This window comes from Oncorhynchus mykiss, chromosome 8, assembly GCF_013265735.2.
Source record: "Oncorhynchus mykiss isolate Arlee chromosome 8, USDA_OmykA_1.1, whole genome shotgun sequence".
Classification (NCBI taxonomy): Eukaryota; Metazoa; Chordata; class Actinopteri; order Salmoniformes; family Salmonidae; genus Oncorhynchus; species Oncorhynchus mykiss.
This window is the reverse complement of record NC_048572.1, coordinates 71,271,827-71,288,773: the sequence shown is the minus strand read 5'-3', so window position 1 is coordinate 71,288,773 and position 16,947 is coordinate 71,271,827. Positions and strand designations below refer to the sequence as shown.

Genomic DNA, 16,947 nt, shown 5'->3' with positions numbered 1-16,947 from the left:
CACAGTAGGTATGGTGTTCTTTGGATGCAACTCAGCATTCTTTGTCCTCCAAACACAACGAGTTGAGTTTTTACCAAAAAGTTCTATGTTGGTTTCATCTGACCATATGACATTCTCCCAATCTTCTTCTGGATCATCCAAATGCTCTCTAGCAAACTTCAGACGGGCCTGGACATATACTGGCTTAAGCAGGGGGACACGTCTGGCACTGCAGGATTTGAGTCCCTGGCGGCGTAGTGTGTTACTGATGGTAGGCTTTGTTACTTTGGTCCCAGCTCCCTGCAGGTCATTCACTAGGTTCCCCCGTGTGATTCTGGGAGTTTTGCTCGCCGTTCTTGTGATCATTTGACCCCACGGGGTGAGATCTTGCGTGGAGCCCCAGATCGAGGGAGATTATCAGTGGTTGTGTATGTCTTCCATTTCCTAATAATTGCTCCAACAGTTGATTTCTTCAAACCAAGCTGTCAACAGGTGTATTTTATACTGATAACAAGTTCAAACAGGTGCCATTAATACAGTTAACGAGTGGAGGACAGAGGAGCCTCTTAAAGAAGAAGTTACAGGTCTGTGAGAGCCAGAAATCTTGCTTGTTTGTAGGTGACCAAATACTTATTTTCCACCATAATTTGCAAATAAATTCATTAAAAATCCTACAATGTGATTTTCTGGATTTTCTTTTCTCATTTTGTCTGTCATAGTTGAAGTGTACCTATGATGGAAATTACAGGCCTCTCATCTTTTTAAGTGGGAGAACTTGCACAATCAGGGAGGTGACCAAGAACTCGATGGTCACTCTGACAGAGCTCCAGAGTAATTTTGTGGAGATGGGAGAACCTTCCAGAAGAACAACCATCTCTGCAGCACTCCACCAAACAGGTCTTTATGGTAGAGTGACCAGACGGAAGACACTCCTCAGTAAAAGGCACATGGCAGCCCACTTGGAGTTTGCCAAAAGGCACCTAGAGAACTCAGACCATGAGAAACAAGATTATCTTTGGCCTGAATGCCAAATGTCAAGTCTGGAGGAAACCTGGCACCATCTCTACGGTGAAGTATGGTGGTGGCAGCATCATGCTGTGGGGATGTTTTTCAGCTGCAGGGACTGGGAGACTAGTCAAGATCGAGGGAAAGATGAACGGAACAAAGTACAGTGAGATCCTTGATGAAAACCTGCTCCAGAGAGATCAGGACATCAGACAGGGCCGAAGGTTCACCTTCCATTTGGACAACGACCATAACCGCCAAGACAATGCAGGAGTGGCTTCGGGACAAGTCTCTGAATGTCCTTGAGTGTCCCAGGTAGATCCTGGACCAGATCAAACATCTCTGGAAAGACCAGAAAATAGTTGTGCAGCAACACTTCCCATCCATCCTGGCAGATCTTGAGAGGATCTGCAGAGAAGAATGGGAGAAACTCCCCAAATACAGGTGTGCCAAGCTTGTAGCGTCATATCCAAGAAGACTCGAGGCTGTAAACACTGCCAACGGTGCTTCAACAAAGTACTGAGTAAAGGGTCTGAATACTTATGTAAATATATTATTTACGTTTTTTTATTAGGAAGACATTTGTAAAATTTAGTAAAAAACAGATTTTGCTTTGTCATTATGGGTATTGTGTATAGATTGATGAGGGGAAGAAAAACAATTTAATCAATTATAGAATAAGGTTGTAACGTAACAAAATGTGGAAAAAGTCAAGGGGTCTGAATACTTTCTGAATGCACTGTAAATGTATATAAATGTTCAGAAATAATTAGAAATCCTTTTTACATTATTATAAATATCTCAAATTACATGTACATGTATGATGCAGCAGGGTCAGTAGATGGAGTAGATTAGCAAGATACCATCACAGTTAGAAGTGATGTGTTCATGTGTTGACCGACAAGACCCTCCTAGAGTCCACAACCTTTTAGCTCTTTACAGTGTGTGACACCTCTCTCCTCCCTCAGGTGTTTTTCCTAAACAGCAGCAAGCTCTGTCTCTTACCTTCAGGAGATTCCTCCTGCACATATGTGCCTGTCAGGTACCGGTGGACCAAGGCAGACTTCCCACTCGACAGATTACCCACAATACCCTGCAGAAACAACAAGACAACAGTCTAGTCAAGGACATCATATATATGTTGTTGAGATGTTTACACAGCCAACCAATGTCATAGCCCACAGCCAATGGACTTGCTTCTTGTAAAGGCAAGGTGGCAAAACAATAGTTTTGTAAGAAGTTGCAGAAACAAATCACCAACTAACGCTAGAGCCCACAGTCTATGGACTTTCTTATGGACAGATGATGCTTGTGGAATAAAAGAAAGGTGGTTACCGGCAAGGGAACAGTTCAGGACGTTCAGAACGTCCAGGCCCAGGCCCCAGCCCTGACTGCTGACCGCCCCCAGGGGGAGCCTGACAGTGGGTGAGCTGGGGCTGGGCTGCTCCCAGGCTGGGGTGGCTGTTGATAATGCCAGTGTGTCTGGGGGAGAACACGCCCTCCTCCCCTACTCAACCCCACAATCCACCTTCACCACCCTCTTCTTTAGATCATTAGTGGGTGGTAAAGTCAGGTATGGTTTTAATTATAGGGGATTGTGAGAGAGATGTGTGTGTGTACAGGATCTTTAAGAGCCTAGATGATGCTACCTCTCCTCTCCATCATTACACTTACGATCTACATAAGGAGGAAGTTGGCTTTGGAGAGGACAAAGAGTAGTAGTCTATCCACCACAGAAGAATAACAAGCTAGGAGGTACTCAGAACAGAAGCTAACTACAAAAGGAACAGAGTTTATGTTAGAAATGTAAAGCTTTGTAAGCTGCTGAGTTGTAGGCCCATCATTAGGGCTGCTGTATAAGCATAGTTCAGGCAGATGAAAGCAGAGCGGGCACAGTGGGTGCAAATCCCACTACAGCCTTTTTTAAGGATCAGTCTATGGTTCATTATCAAGGTCCGGCAGGGTTAAATGAGAAGACAGTACTATACAGTATCAGCTCATCTCCTCATGAGTGCAATTGTCAATTGTTGGAATGATAACATCTGCCCGTGCTTTTGGGAAAAATAATATATGAATGAACTACTTCTGTCCAATACTGTCATATAGAACTGTGGAAGAAATGGAAGCTATGCGTCCCTGACAGTCCTCGACTCTTCCCTGCTGAATCCAGCGTCAGTTCACTAAACCCCTGAAATGTCTGGAGTTTTCCAATTAACACCTAACACTACATAAAAGACAATGAGCTTCTATCAAATTATCCTTGGTTAGAAAGCATGTTCTCCATAAAAGTGTCCCTGTGAGAGAACATCATTTTCTGTTGGATTCCCCATAGGATTACACCAATATGTTTTTCATAAAATACCAAAATACTATGAATACTTCAGTACTTAACAGCAGAATGTTGGAATGGAATGTGTCTTTGTGGTAATATCCCTATTGATGATGTACGTGAAGCACTCCCTTCTTCCTGTGAGGACGTGTGTGTGTGTGTGTGTGTGTGTGTGTGTGTGTGTGTGTGTGTGTGTGTGTGTGTGTGTGTGTGTGTGTGTGTGTGTGTGTGTGTGTGTGTGTGTGTGTGTGTGTGTGTGTGCGTGCGTGTGTGCGTGCGTGCGTGCGTGCATGCGTGCGTGCGTGCAAGCAGTTGTGCCAGCGGGTGGATCAGACCCAGGACCTGTCACACGTCTAGCCCAAAACTGTCACTCATCTCTCTGTCCTGCTGCAAGCCACTCCGCGCTACGTGTCACCATGCCAACTTATCTCATTCAAAATCATCCACACTCTCGCTTGGTGCCAGGGAATATTCCAGCCAATTTCTGTACTCTACTCTCTCTGTCATGCAGAATGAGAAGAAATGTTATTGAAATGCATAGAGCATGGCCTGGCATTGACATTTAAATCAATCCTCTTGCAGTGCCAATGCCAGAAGAATAATATGGCCTGAAGTTATGATGAATACTCATGCATACTACTCACCACTTTGAGCTCTGGCACTGATCGACTCAATGTCCACTCCTGGCTATTGACGAAAGAGTCTGGAAGAGAAAAAAGAACAAGAGAATAAACGCCATTAAGCTGAGGTCGGGAAAGGTTAAAGCAGTACGTTGATTCCTTGCCACGGTCTGTCTCATAGCTTAAAGGGAGGACGTGAAATCATGGTTTCAAGTCATCTCTGACAATGCAAACCTTCACACGCATGCACATCTACCTCATTTTTACCATTATGTCAACTATGCAACTACAGATGACAAAACTGTAGATCCCCATCATACCACACACAGAAATTCATACAAACCCTCCCTTTCCCTCCCTTTGGCAAATCAGACCATAACTCTATACTCCTGCTTCCTTCTTATGAGCAAAAACTCAAACAGGAAGTACCAGTGACACGCTCAACACAGAAGCGGTCTGATGAAGCGGATGCTAAGCTACAGGACTTTGTCATTAGCACAGATTGGAATATGTTCCAGGATTCATCTGACAACATTTAGGAGTTTACCACATCAGTCACCAGCTTTATTAATAAGTGCATCAACAAAGTTGTCCTCACAATGACCGTACGTACATACCACAACCAGAAGCCATGGATTACAGGCAACATCCACACTGAGCTAAAGGCTAGAGCTGCTGCTGCAGGACCCTAATTGCTGCTGCAGGACCCTAATTCAGACACTTATAAGAAATCCAGCTACGACCTCTGACGGTCCATCAAATAGGCAAAGCATCAATACAGGACTAAGATCCGTCAATACGTCAAAACAGGACTAAGAATCCTACTACACCGGCACTGACACTCGAAGGATGTAGCAGGGCTTGCAAACTATCACAGACTACAAAGAGAAACCCAGCCACGAGCTGCCCAGTGATGCGAGCCTAGCAGACAAAATAAATGCCTCGCCTCGAGGAAAGCAAAACTGAACCATGCATGAGAGCACCAGCTGTTTCGGATGACTGTGTGATCTTGCTTTCCGTAACCGATGTGAGTAATAGCTTTCTAGAGGTTAACATTCACAAGGCCGCGGAGCCAGATGGAACACACAACGAGGATTCAGAGCAATTTCTTCAGGAGGCTGAAGAAATTTTGCCTTGGTCCCTATGCACCATTGAGAGCATCCTGTCCGGCTGTATCGCAGCACTGTCTGCAACCGCAGGGATATCCAGAGGTTGGTGTAGTCAGCCCTACATATAACCAGGGGCACACTGCCTGCCCTCCAGGACCTCTACTGTACAGCACCCTGTGTTACAGGAAGGCCAAGAAGATCCCCTCGTGTTACAGGAAGGACCTCCGCCAACCGAGCCATGACCTGTTCACCCATCTACCATTTAGAAGGAGGGGACAGTACAGGTACATCAAACCTGGGACTGAGAGACTGAAAAACAGCTTCCGTCTCCAGGCCATCAGAAAGTTAAATAGTCACCACTAGCTGGCCTCCGCCCAGTACCCTGCCCTGAACTTAGTCACTGTTACTAGCCGGCTCTGCACCTAAGAGATTTCTTCCCTATGTACAGTTGAAGTCGGAAGTTTACATATACACTGCTCAAAAAAATAAAGGGAACACTAAAATAGCACATCCTAGATCTGAATGAATGAATATTCTTATTAAATACTTTTTTCTTTACATAGTTGAATGTGCTGACAACAAAATCACACAAAAATGATCAATGGAAATCAAATTTATCAACCCATGGAGGTCTGGATTTGGAGTCACACTCAAAATTAAAGTGGAAAACCACACTACAGGCTGATCCAACTTTGATGTAATGTCCTTAAAACAAGTCAAAATGAGGCTCAGTAGTGTGTGTGGCCTCCACGTGCCTGTATGACCTCCCTACAATGCCTGGGCATGCTCCTGATGAGGTGGCGGATGGTCTCCTGAGGGATCGCCTCCCAGACCTGGACTAAAGCATCCGCCAACTCCTGGACAGTCTGTGGTGCAGTCTGTTGGTGGATGGAGCGAGACATGATGTCCCAGATGTGCTCAATTGGATTCAGGTCTGGGGAACGGGCGGGCCAGTCCATAGCATCAATGCCTTCCTCTTGCAGGAACTGCTGACACACTTCAGCCACATGAGGTCTAGCATTGTCTTGCATTAGGAGGAACCCAGGGCCAACCGCACCAGCATATGGTCTCACAAGGGGTCTGAGGATCTCATCTCGGTACCTAATGGCAGTCAGGCTACCTCTGGCGAGCACATGGAGGGCTGTGCAGCCCCCCCAAAGAAATGCCACCCCACATCATGACTGACCCACCGCCAAACCGGTCATGCTGGAGGATGTTGCAGGCAGCAGAACGTTCTCCACAGCGTCTCCAGACTGTCACGTCTGTCACATGTGCTCAGTGTGAACCTGCTTTCATCTGTGAAGAGCACAGGGCGCCAGTGGCGAATTTGCCAATCTTGGTGTTCTCTGGCAAATGCCAAACGTCCTCTACGGTGTTGGGCTGTAAGCACAACCCCCACCTGTGGACGTCGGGCCCTCATACCACCCTCATGGAGTCTGTTTCTGACCGTTTGAGCAGACACATGCACATTTGTGGCCTGCTGGAGGTCATTTTGCAGGGCTCTGGCAGTGCTCCTCCTGCTCCTCCTTGCACAAAGGCGGAGGTAGCGCTCCTGCTGCTGGGTTGTTGCCCTCCTACGGCATCCTCCACGTCTCCTGATGTACTGGCCTGTCTCCTGGTAGCGCCTCCATGCTCTGGACACTACGCTGACAGACACAGCAAACCTTCTTGCCACAGCTCGCATTGATGTGCCATCCTGGATGAGCTGCACTACCTGAGCCACTTGTGTGGGTTGTAGACTCCGTCTCATGCTGCAACTAGAGTGAAAGCACCACCAGCATTCAAAAGTGACCAAAACATCAGCCAGGAAGCATAGGAACTGAGAAGAGGTCTGTGGTTATCACCTGCAGAACCACTCATTTATTGGGGGTCTTGCTAATTGCCTATCATTTCCACCTGTTGTCTATTCCATTTGCACAACAGCATTTGAAATGTATTGTCAATCAGTGTTGCTTCCTAAGTTGACAGTTTGATTTCACAGAAGTGTGATTGACTTGGACAAAAAAAAATTGAGCAGTGTACTTAGTTTGGAGTCATTAAAACATATTTTTCAACCTCTCCACAAATTTCTTGTTAAAAAACTATAGTTTTGGCAAGTCTGTTAGGACATCTACTTTGGAGACCTCCACAAGTCTGGTTCATCCTTGGGAGCAAACGCCTGACGGGACCAAACGCCTGACGGTATCACGTTCATCTGTACAAACAATACTCCGCAAGTATAAACACCATGGGACCACGCAGCTGCCATACCGCTCAGGAAGGAGATCCGTTCTGTCTCCTAGAGATGAACGTACTTTGGTGTGAAAAGTGCAAATCAATCCCAGAACAACAGCAAATGACATTATGAAGATGCTGGAGAGACAGGTACAAATGTATCGATAGCCACAGTAAAACGAGTCCTATTTCGACATAACCTGAAAGGCCGCTCAGCAAGGCAGCAGCCACTGCTTCAAAACCACCATAAAAAAGCCAGACTACGGTTTGCAACTGCACTTGGGGACAAAGATCGTACTTTCTGGAGAAATGTCCTCTGGTCTGATGAAACAAAAATAGAATTGTTTGGCCATAATGACCATCGTTAAGTTTGGAGGAAAAAGGGGGAGGCTTGCAAGCCAAAGAACACCATCCCAACCATGAAGCACGGGGGTGGCAGCATCATGTTGTGGGGGTGCTTTCCTGCAGGAGGGTCTGGGGCACTTCACAAAATAGAAGGCATCATGAGGGAGGGAAATTATATGGACATATTGAAGCAACATCTCAAGACATCAGTTAAAGATTGGTCGCAAATGGGTCTTCCAAATGGACAATGACCCCAAGCATACTTCCAAAGTTGTAGCAAAATGGCTTAAGGACAACAAATTCAAGGTATTGGCGTGGCCATCACAAAGCCCTGACCTCAATCCTATAGAAAATCTGTGGACAGAACTGAAAAAGCGTGTGCGAGCAAGGAGGCCTACAAACCAGAATTCACCCAACTTATTGTGGGAAGCTTGTGGAAGGCTACACGAAACGTTTGACCCAAGTTAAACAATTTAAAGGCAATGCTACCAAATACTAATTGAGTATATGTAAACTTCTGACCCACTGGGAATGTGATGAAAGAAATAAAAGTGATCCTAACTGACCTAAGACAGGGAATTTTTACTAGGATTAAATGTCAGGAATTGTGAAAAACAGAGTTTAAATGTATTTGGCTAAGATGTATGTAAAATTCTGACTTCAACTGTACATATATTCCATTTTTGGCGTGTATTGTATTGTTTTGTATTGCTCAGTATTACTGAACTGTTGGAGCTATAAACATAAGCATTTCGCTGCACCTGCGATAACCTCTGCAAAATATGTGTACCTGATCACAAAAGTCCACAAGAACACCAAGGTAACCTCCCTAAATGACTACCGCCCTGTAGCACTCACATCTATAGCCAATAAATACTTTGAAAGGCTGGTCATAGCGCACATCAACACCATGATCCCAGACACCCTGGACCCACTCCAATTTCCATACCACTCCAACGAATTCACAGATGACTCAATCTCTATTGCACTCCACAATGCCCTCACCCACCTGGACAAAAGGAATACTTATTTAAGAATGCTGTTTAGTCCCCTCCAGGCTCAGGACCCTGGGACTGAACACCTGCCTCTGCAACTGAATCCTGTGCTTCCTGATGGGACGACCCGAGGTGGTGAGGGTAGGCAACAACACATCCGCCCCGCAGACCATCAACACATGGGCCCCTCAGGGTTGTGTGCTTAGTTCCCACCTGTACTCCCTTGTTCACCAAGGACTATGTAGCCACGCACAACTCCAACACCATCATCAAGTTTGCTGACGACACAATGGTGGTAGGACTGATCACCGATGATGATGAGGCAGCCTATAGGGAGGTCAGATACCTGGCAGTGTGGTGCCAGGACAACAACCTCTCCCTCAAGGTTAGCAAGACAAAGGAGCTGATCGTGGACTACAGGAGATGGGGTTGTACTGGAGCTCATTGAGAGATTCAAGTTCTTCTGTGTCCACATCACTAAGGAATTTAACATGGTCCACACACACCCACACAGTGCCTCCTCCCCCTCAAGAGGCTGAAAAGGTTTGGCATGGGCCCTCAGATCCTCAAAAAGTTATACAGCTGCACCATTGAGAACATCTTGACTGGCTGCATCACCGCTTGGTAAGGCAACTGCAAGACACCCGACCGCAAGGCGCTACAGAGGGTGGTGAGTAAGGCCCAGTACTTCCAGGATCTCTATACCAGGTGATATCAGAGGAAGGCAAGCGGTACCAGTGCACAAAGTCTGGAACCAACAAGACCCTGAACAGTTTCAATCCTTAAGCCATAAAACTGCTAAACAAGGCTGCTAAATAGCTAATCAAATGGCTACCCAGACTACCTGTATTGACCCTCTTTTTAAATAACTCTTGCACTGACTATGCACACACACTGGACTCTATCCACACACTCACATATACAGTACATACACTTTTTTTTACGCACAAAACAATTTAGGAAACAGGGATCTTAATCCCCGGAGGGGATTTAACGTCTCTGCTGTAATCTAGAAGCTTGAACTTGACATCTAGCCACTTACAGCGCATTCGGAAACTATTCAGACCCTTTGACTTTTTCCACGTTTTGTTACATTACAGCCTTATTCTAAAATTGATTAAATTGTTATTTTTCCTCATCAATCTACACACAATACCCACAATGACAAAGCAAAAACAGGTTGAATTTTTTTTTTTTACTAAATAAAAACAAATACCTTATTTACATAAGTAATCAGACCCTTTGCTATGAGACTCAACATTGAGATCAGGTGCATCCTGTTTACATTGATCATCCTTGAGATGTTTCTGCAACTTGGAGTCAACCTGTGGTAAATTCAATTGATTGGAAATTATTTGGAAAGGCACACACCTGCCTATATAAGGTCCCACAGTTGGCAGCCCCACTTGGAGTTTGCCAAAAGGCACCTAGAGAACTCAGACCATGAGAAACAAGATTCTCTGGTCTGATGAAACCAAGATTGAACTCTTTGGCCTGAATGCCAAGCGTCAAGTCTGGAGGAAACCTGGCACCATCCCTATGGTGAAGTATGGTGGTGGCAGCATCATGCTGTGGGGATGTTTTTCAGTAGCAGGGACTGGGAGACTAGTCAGGATCGAGGGAAAGATGATTGGAGCAAAGTACAGAGAGATCCTTGATGAAAACCTGCTCCAGAGCGCTCAGGACCGCAGAATGGGGCAAAGTTTCATCTTCCAGCAGGGCAATGACACTAAGCACACAGCCAAGACAATGCAGGAGTGGCTTCGGGACGAGTCTCTGAATGTCCTTGAGTGGCACAGCCAGAGCCCGGACTTAAACATGATCTCTGGAGAGACCTGAAAATAGCTGTGCAGCTACGCTCCCCATCTAACCTGACTGATCTTGAGAGGATCAGCAGAGAAGGGGAGAAACTCCCCAAATACAGGTGTGCCAAGCATTTAGCGTCATACCCAAGAAGACTCATTGTATTGTAATTCATATCGCTGGTATTTGAATGACCCTGGTGATGAGTTCTCAACTTGAAATATTGTTCATTATCAGGTATCCTATTGAATGCCATAGTCTAGTTTGTACACCGTAAATTAATGGTAATCTGTAGGGGGAATGTATTGAGTAAAGGAAGGGCAATCACTAGGGCTAGGTGGTATACCGTATTTGACTATATACCGGTATTGATGCTCGGACCGTTTTTTTTTTTTTTTACTCTACCTTCTATATCGGTATTTGAATGTTTGGTTTGTTAAATGTGATACACTGTGTGTATCGTCCATTTTCATAGTTTACTCCGCTACTTGAGTCATCCCTCTCTGCATCTCCACACTGCTTTCCACACAGAGCTAGTCCCACCCACTGTCACTCAAGGAGGGCATGTGTTGTTGCTTGACCACGAGATACTTTCGTTCAGTCTGCATGGTCAATGCAGCACATGCAAAAATGTTGATGGAAAACAATGTTGTTTCCAATTGAATCTTAATATAAATCCACAAGCGTTCTATAATTACAATATTAGTTTGTGTTTCTTACATCTGCAAACAGCTAACGTTAGTTTGTATTTTCTTGGCAAGTTAGGCTAAATCGTGATAGCCACAAATGCTAATCGCAAACGTAGCCAGCTAATACAGCCTGGTCCCAGTGCTGGTGGAGGTCTAAATCAGCATGTTGTTTGTGCAACAGTATCTTGTAAATCAAAGAGGAATAGGCAAAGCATGAATATGTTGGCTATATGAATAAAGATTTAATGTAGAAAAAGATTATAGGGTCCCCTAGGAAACACGGAACATCGGTTCCTACCCTGTCACAATAACTCGTCCATGGCATTTTCATTTGTTGTCATGTCAAGCACTGTATTCAAAGTGCCCACTATTATTTATATTCTAACTATAGAATTATAATAAACATTTTATTTCCATGAGTCCAAAAGTTCACCCAAGTGTTTTGATCTAAATCGCAATTGCAACATTTGGTAAAAAACAAGGCCTAGTATTTTTGCCCATATCGTGGCAGCGTGGAAAGAAACTCAAATGAGTGCAGGAAATGCAGAACTTTATGGAAATGCAGGAAATTATTTTAGGTTGAAGTTGAATTGAACAGTATAAAACAATAGACCCATTGAAATAATTTAGAATATATGTTTTGCCACCCTAGGGTCACGCACTACTCATAAAGCAAATGTAGAACTTTTATTAATGAAAAATCTAAAATACCGTCAAATACCATCCAAATTTTGAAAAATACCATATGATATGATATTTTGGCCATATCGCCCAGCCCTAGCAATCACATGTGGCAGGCACAGACAAGGGTGGAGAGATGTGGTTTAGTGAGGAAGGGGATCGAGTTCAGGTCAGGCCACATTAAGGGAGAAGGAACAGTTTATGGCCCACATCACTTAATTTCCTGCCTAGCGATAAAGATGTAATGTTTAGAGAGAAGTTGGATGTCACCCAAATTGGGGTATATATTAGTGATGCACCGATATGACATTTTTGGCCGTTACCGATATCCTATATTTTCCTTGCCAAAAGAAACGATACCGATTACCGATATTTAACATTTTAGCAGCCTTTTAAGCATTCTAGTACAGTTAAATAGTTAACACACAGCAATCTAAGGTACTGCAGCGGTCTAAGGCACTGCATCTCAGTGCAAGAGGCATCACTACAGTCTCTGATTCGAATCCAGGCTGTATCACATCAGGCCGTGATTGGGAGTCCCATAGTGCGGCGCACAATTGGCCCAGCGTCATCCGGGCCGTCATTGTAAATAAGAATTTGTTCTTAACCGACTTGACTAGTTAAATAAAGGTTACACACACACACACACCAAACCAAAAAGTTATTTTGTTGGCATTTACATATGTTCCCATTACCAGAAAAACATAATCAAAACCCATGTCTTTCACTTACTCGCTGTGCTAACTATATAACTAGGTGTCATCATCTAAAATAACCCTAATTTATAAGACAGTTCTTATTTGATTAATGGTGTGTGGACCCATCTATGTGAAGCTAGCCACAAGAAGGATTAGCCACAATAGTGGACTTTGCGGTTAGCCTTCAAAATAAAAGTATGGCATAATTCTACTATTTGTATTCATTTGTATTTTGAAGGCAAACCGGCCTAATCATTATTGTGGCTAGCTTCACAACACATAACCCGGTCCGGTCGAGCCTCACTAGCCAGATGAAGCAAGCTGATTGCTTATAACGTTAGCTTTGGGGAACAGGGTTAAGTAGCTGGCTAGCTATTTATTTTCATGAACTGAAGTTCAATTTCAATAGGCGAACAACAAGTGGCAACCTAATACTTACTCACAAGGATTACTAAATCATTGCTAAGAATAATGAAAATGACTGCAGTTTCTACTGGTCATTGTTTTCAGGCTGGTTGTATTGGTGCTAGCTAGGTACCAAGCTAAAGCTAGCTACCCCAGAAGTTGCGGTCAAACAAATGATGCTTTACTACCAACGCGTGTAAACACATCGTTTGTGGCCGGTGTTTGCTCATTTTCAGACTATTTAGTACAGCTTTTACAATGTTACTTTATCTTTTTTGAAACGCAAAGACGCAAACAGCGTTCCATAGTATGCATGTTGTGAAGCTAATAGCAGTGACGCTATTACTGTGTAACCAAATAGCGCGCTTGGTAGTGTGTACCGGTGCTCGACCAGCCGGTGAAAGCCAACATCACCCATGACAGAAAACGTTTGACTATCAAGGGCAATGAGTTCCATTATCTTGGCTTTAATGGATTTCAACTTTGAGTTGTCTCGCTGACTTGACTTGTTGACTGCTCAAACCACACAGCAGACACTGTGTGGCCTAGGTTAGGAATGCTGTGTTGCACGTGTAGGACAAAATTTTACGGCACGGTAGCTTTGACATCGTTTTTTAACAATGACGTTAAACTAGACATCAGGCCGATACCGATGTTGGCATTTTTAGCTAATATCAGCCTATTCCCGATATGTTCACCGATACAGTATATTGTGCATCCCTGGTATATATACTACCACTGGTGAAACCATGGCTTTGTCTTACGCAGCTGTATGACCCAATAAGTGAAATAAACATGGTTTAAGCTTTACTAAATTTGTCCGTAAGTTTTACGAGGTTCATTTAGAACCTAACACAAACGGTATAAACGTTTTTACTTGTTATTGTTATGTTATTCACTGTATTCATTCCTCGTGTCATTATTTCCATGTTTATTAGATATTTTATGCATCTTTATCTTGAACGGCATTCTTTGAAAAGGGCCCGTAAGTAAGCTATTAATTTCACTGTTAGTCTAAAACTGTGGTTTACGAAGCATGTGACAAAATTGATTTGATTTGACACGACCTCATTCAGTATGTTGGAGCTTTTTTGATCCTCTCACCTTGAGGCAAACTGACGCTGCGGCTGCTAATTCAATTTAACAGTGAGAAATTACCAGACGTGACACAACATGTTTCCTCTATTAATGACATCAGATAGGGAAGGAACATTTGAGTGAATAATCACCATTTTAAAACCATTCAATAGAACAATTACAGTCTGGGTGAAAGTCAGTAGAATTGTTTATGTCTGCCATAACCAAACCCAACACACAGATAACTTCTCTCAAAGGACACCGTAAAGAGTGTTAGCATCTGTCACAACAACCGTTTGACAAAATACCCTATTTTTGTTTTGATTCTCAGCCCCATTCTGAGCTAGCAACCCCCATGGAGATACCATCTCCAACAGAGGGGGTGTAGACACCCTGTCTGCAGGCAACAAGGTGCACAACCAGGTGGGATCCCCCTATGTCGGTCTACACCAGAACAATGAAAAGCTACAACACCAAACAAGGCAGCATCCTTTACTGTAGGTGCATGTGTCTGTTGCAGCAACAATGTTCTCATCATGCCCAAGGCAATCATATTACAGAAAATCAATCATCCAGAAAAAAATATTGAGAGCAAATGCCTGTATTCAAGAGCACTCTTGCCATAAACAATATTTTACACAAATTGAAAGCGGTTGTCCAATCCATATTTATTGTCTTTAAGTTAAGTGTAAGGGCTTCAGTGAAAATTGCAACATTTGCACAACATGAGATCAATTGTTGAAGAACATTCATTCAAACTTTGTTCCAATGCTAATCAAAGCCATTCCAAACACAATTGAACTTCACTTGAGACACTTTTCCCAATTAAGAAAATAAACAGTTGTCCGTTTGAACACTAGATTCTACCTTTAAATGTTTTGTTTTAGAAGCAATAAGGTTGACTTAAAACACTGTATACAATAATAGGCTTCGTTGCTATGGCGATCTCACTTTATTCCAGGCTGAGGCGTGTTGAGTGCATCACCAGAGGTGGATTCAGGCTTTGTGTTGCTAAGCCCTCTCACTACCAGTTTGACACATCTCCTTGAACATGTTAGAACATGAGCACCAAAGACGCTCTTCAGATGCTGCGGCTCTGAAACTCTGCTTGAGTGAGGGAGTTTTATTTCAGAAGTGGTAGATAGGAGCTTAAACGAGGTTGCCACTCATTTTGTCAAGGTTTTATTGTTAGCATACAAATGTAGCTAATGTTTCTGTAAAACATATTAAATGATAGAGACAAGAGGACAACGAAATGACAAAGTAGATCCTCTCAAAATAAAAATAGTGATTGGAGCTATTTTATGCAACTCTTGAGCACCGTAAACAGTAGTTTCCACTGTTGTCTCAATTCTTGCATCTCTTAAAGAGAGAGGGCCAAACACACAAAGGAAGACCCCAGAAATAGATAGGCCATCCAGTTGAATTAGAGGTCATTACACAAATGGGGCTCTATAGTGTTGTTGACCACTTAGAGCAGGCGTGTCAAACTCATTTGGCGCCGGGGGCCGCATTCTGTCTTCATCGAGGTCTGGAGGGGCATCACTGAAAATGTGCTGTATTTCCTTGCCTTCAAAATGTAAAAAAATATATAATATTTTTTTATAAAGGCCTCTAAACACTTCTGTGAGCAGGCCTTTCTAATCGACCTGGCCCGGGTATCCTGGAAGGACATTGACCTCATCCCGTCAGTTGAGGATGCCTGGTCATTTTTTAAAAGTAACTTCCTCACCATTTTAGATAAGCATGCTCCGTTCAAAAAATGCAGAACTAAGAACAGATACAGCCCTTGGTTCACCCCAGACCTGACTGCCCTCGACCAGCACAAAAACATCCTGTGGCGGACTGCAATAGCATCGAATAGTCCCCGTGATATGCAACTGTTCAGGGAAGTCCGGAACCAATACACGCAGTCAGTCAGGAAAGCTAAGGCCAGCTTCTTCAGGCAGAAGTTTGCATCCTGTAGCTCCAACTCCAAAAAGTTCTGGGACACTGTGAAGTCAATGGAGAACAAGAGCACCTCCTCCCAGCTGCCCACTGCACTGAGGCTAGGTAACACGGTCACCACCGATAAATCCATGATTATCGAAAACTTCAATAAGCATTTCTCAACGGCTGGCCATGCCTTCCGCCTGGCTACTTCAACCTCGGCCAACAGCCCCGCCCCCCCCGCTGCTCCTCGCCCAAGCCTCTCCAGGTTCTCCTTTACCCAAATCCAGATAGCAGATGTTCTGAAAGAGCTGCAAAACCTGGACCCGTACAAATCAGCTGGGCTTGACAATCTGGACCCTCTATTTCTGAAACTATCCGCCACCATTGTCGCAACCCCTATTACCAGCCTGTTCAACCTCTCTTTCATATCGTCTGAGATCCCCAAGGATTGGAAAGCTGCCGCAGTCATCCCCCTCTTCAAAGGGGGAGACACCCTGGACCCAAACTGTTACAGACCTATATCCATCCTGCCCTGCCTATCTAAGGTCTTCGAAAGCCAAGTCAACAAACAGGTCACTGACCATCTCGAATCCCACTGTACCTTCTCCGCTGTGCAATCTGGTTTCCGAGCCGGTCACGGGTGCACCTCAGCCACACTCAAGGTACTAAACGATATCATAACCGCCATCGCTAAAAGACAGTACTGTGCAGCCGTCTTCATCGACCTTGCCAAGGCTTTCGACTCTGTCAATCACCATATTCTTATCGGCAGACTCAGTAGCCTCGGTTTTTCGGATGACTGCCTTGCCTGGTTCACCAATTACTTTGCAGACAGAGTTCAGTGTGTCAAATCGGAGGGCATGCTGTCCGGTCCTCTGGCAGTCTCTATGGGGGTGCCACAGGGTTCAATTCTCGGGCCGACTCTTTTCTCTGTATACATCAATGATGTTGCTCTTGCTGCGGGCGATTCCCTGATCCACCTCTACGCAGACGACACCATTCTATATACTTTCGGCCCGTCATTGGACACTGTGCTATCTAACCTCCAAACAAGCTTCAATGCCAT

At 44.2% G+C, this 16,947-nt stretch overlaps 1 protein-coding gene across 4 annotated transcripts in view; it reads right to left on the bottom strand.

Annotated features, from left to right (window-relative positions):
* LOC110530474 (arf-GAP with GTPase, ANK repeat and PH domain-containing protein 3) overlaps positions 1 to 16,947 on the bottom strand; it is a 276,915-nt gene that overhangs the window by 123,523 nt on the left and 136,445 nt on the right. For all 4 annotated transcript variants that reach the window (XM_036986120.1, XM_036986119.1, XM_036986118.1 and 1 more), the window contains exons 2-3: positions 3,958 to 4,016; positions 1,990 to 2,077 (exon numbers count right to left, since the gene is read on the bottom strand). In XM_036986120.1, the coding sequence (XP_036842015.1) occupies positions 1,990 to 2,077; positions 3,958 to 4,016 (147 nt within the window). The remainder of the gene's footprint in view (positions 1 to 1,989; positions 2,078 to 3,957; positions 4,017 to 16,947) is intronic.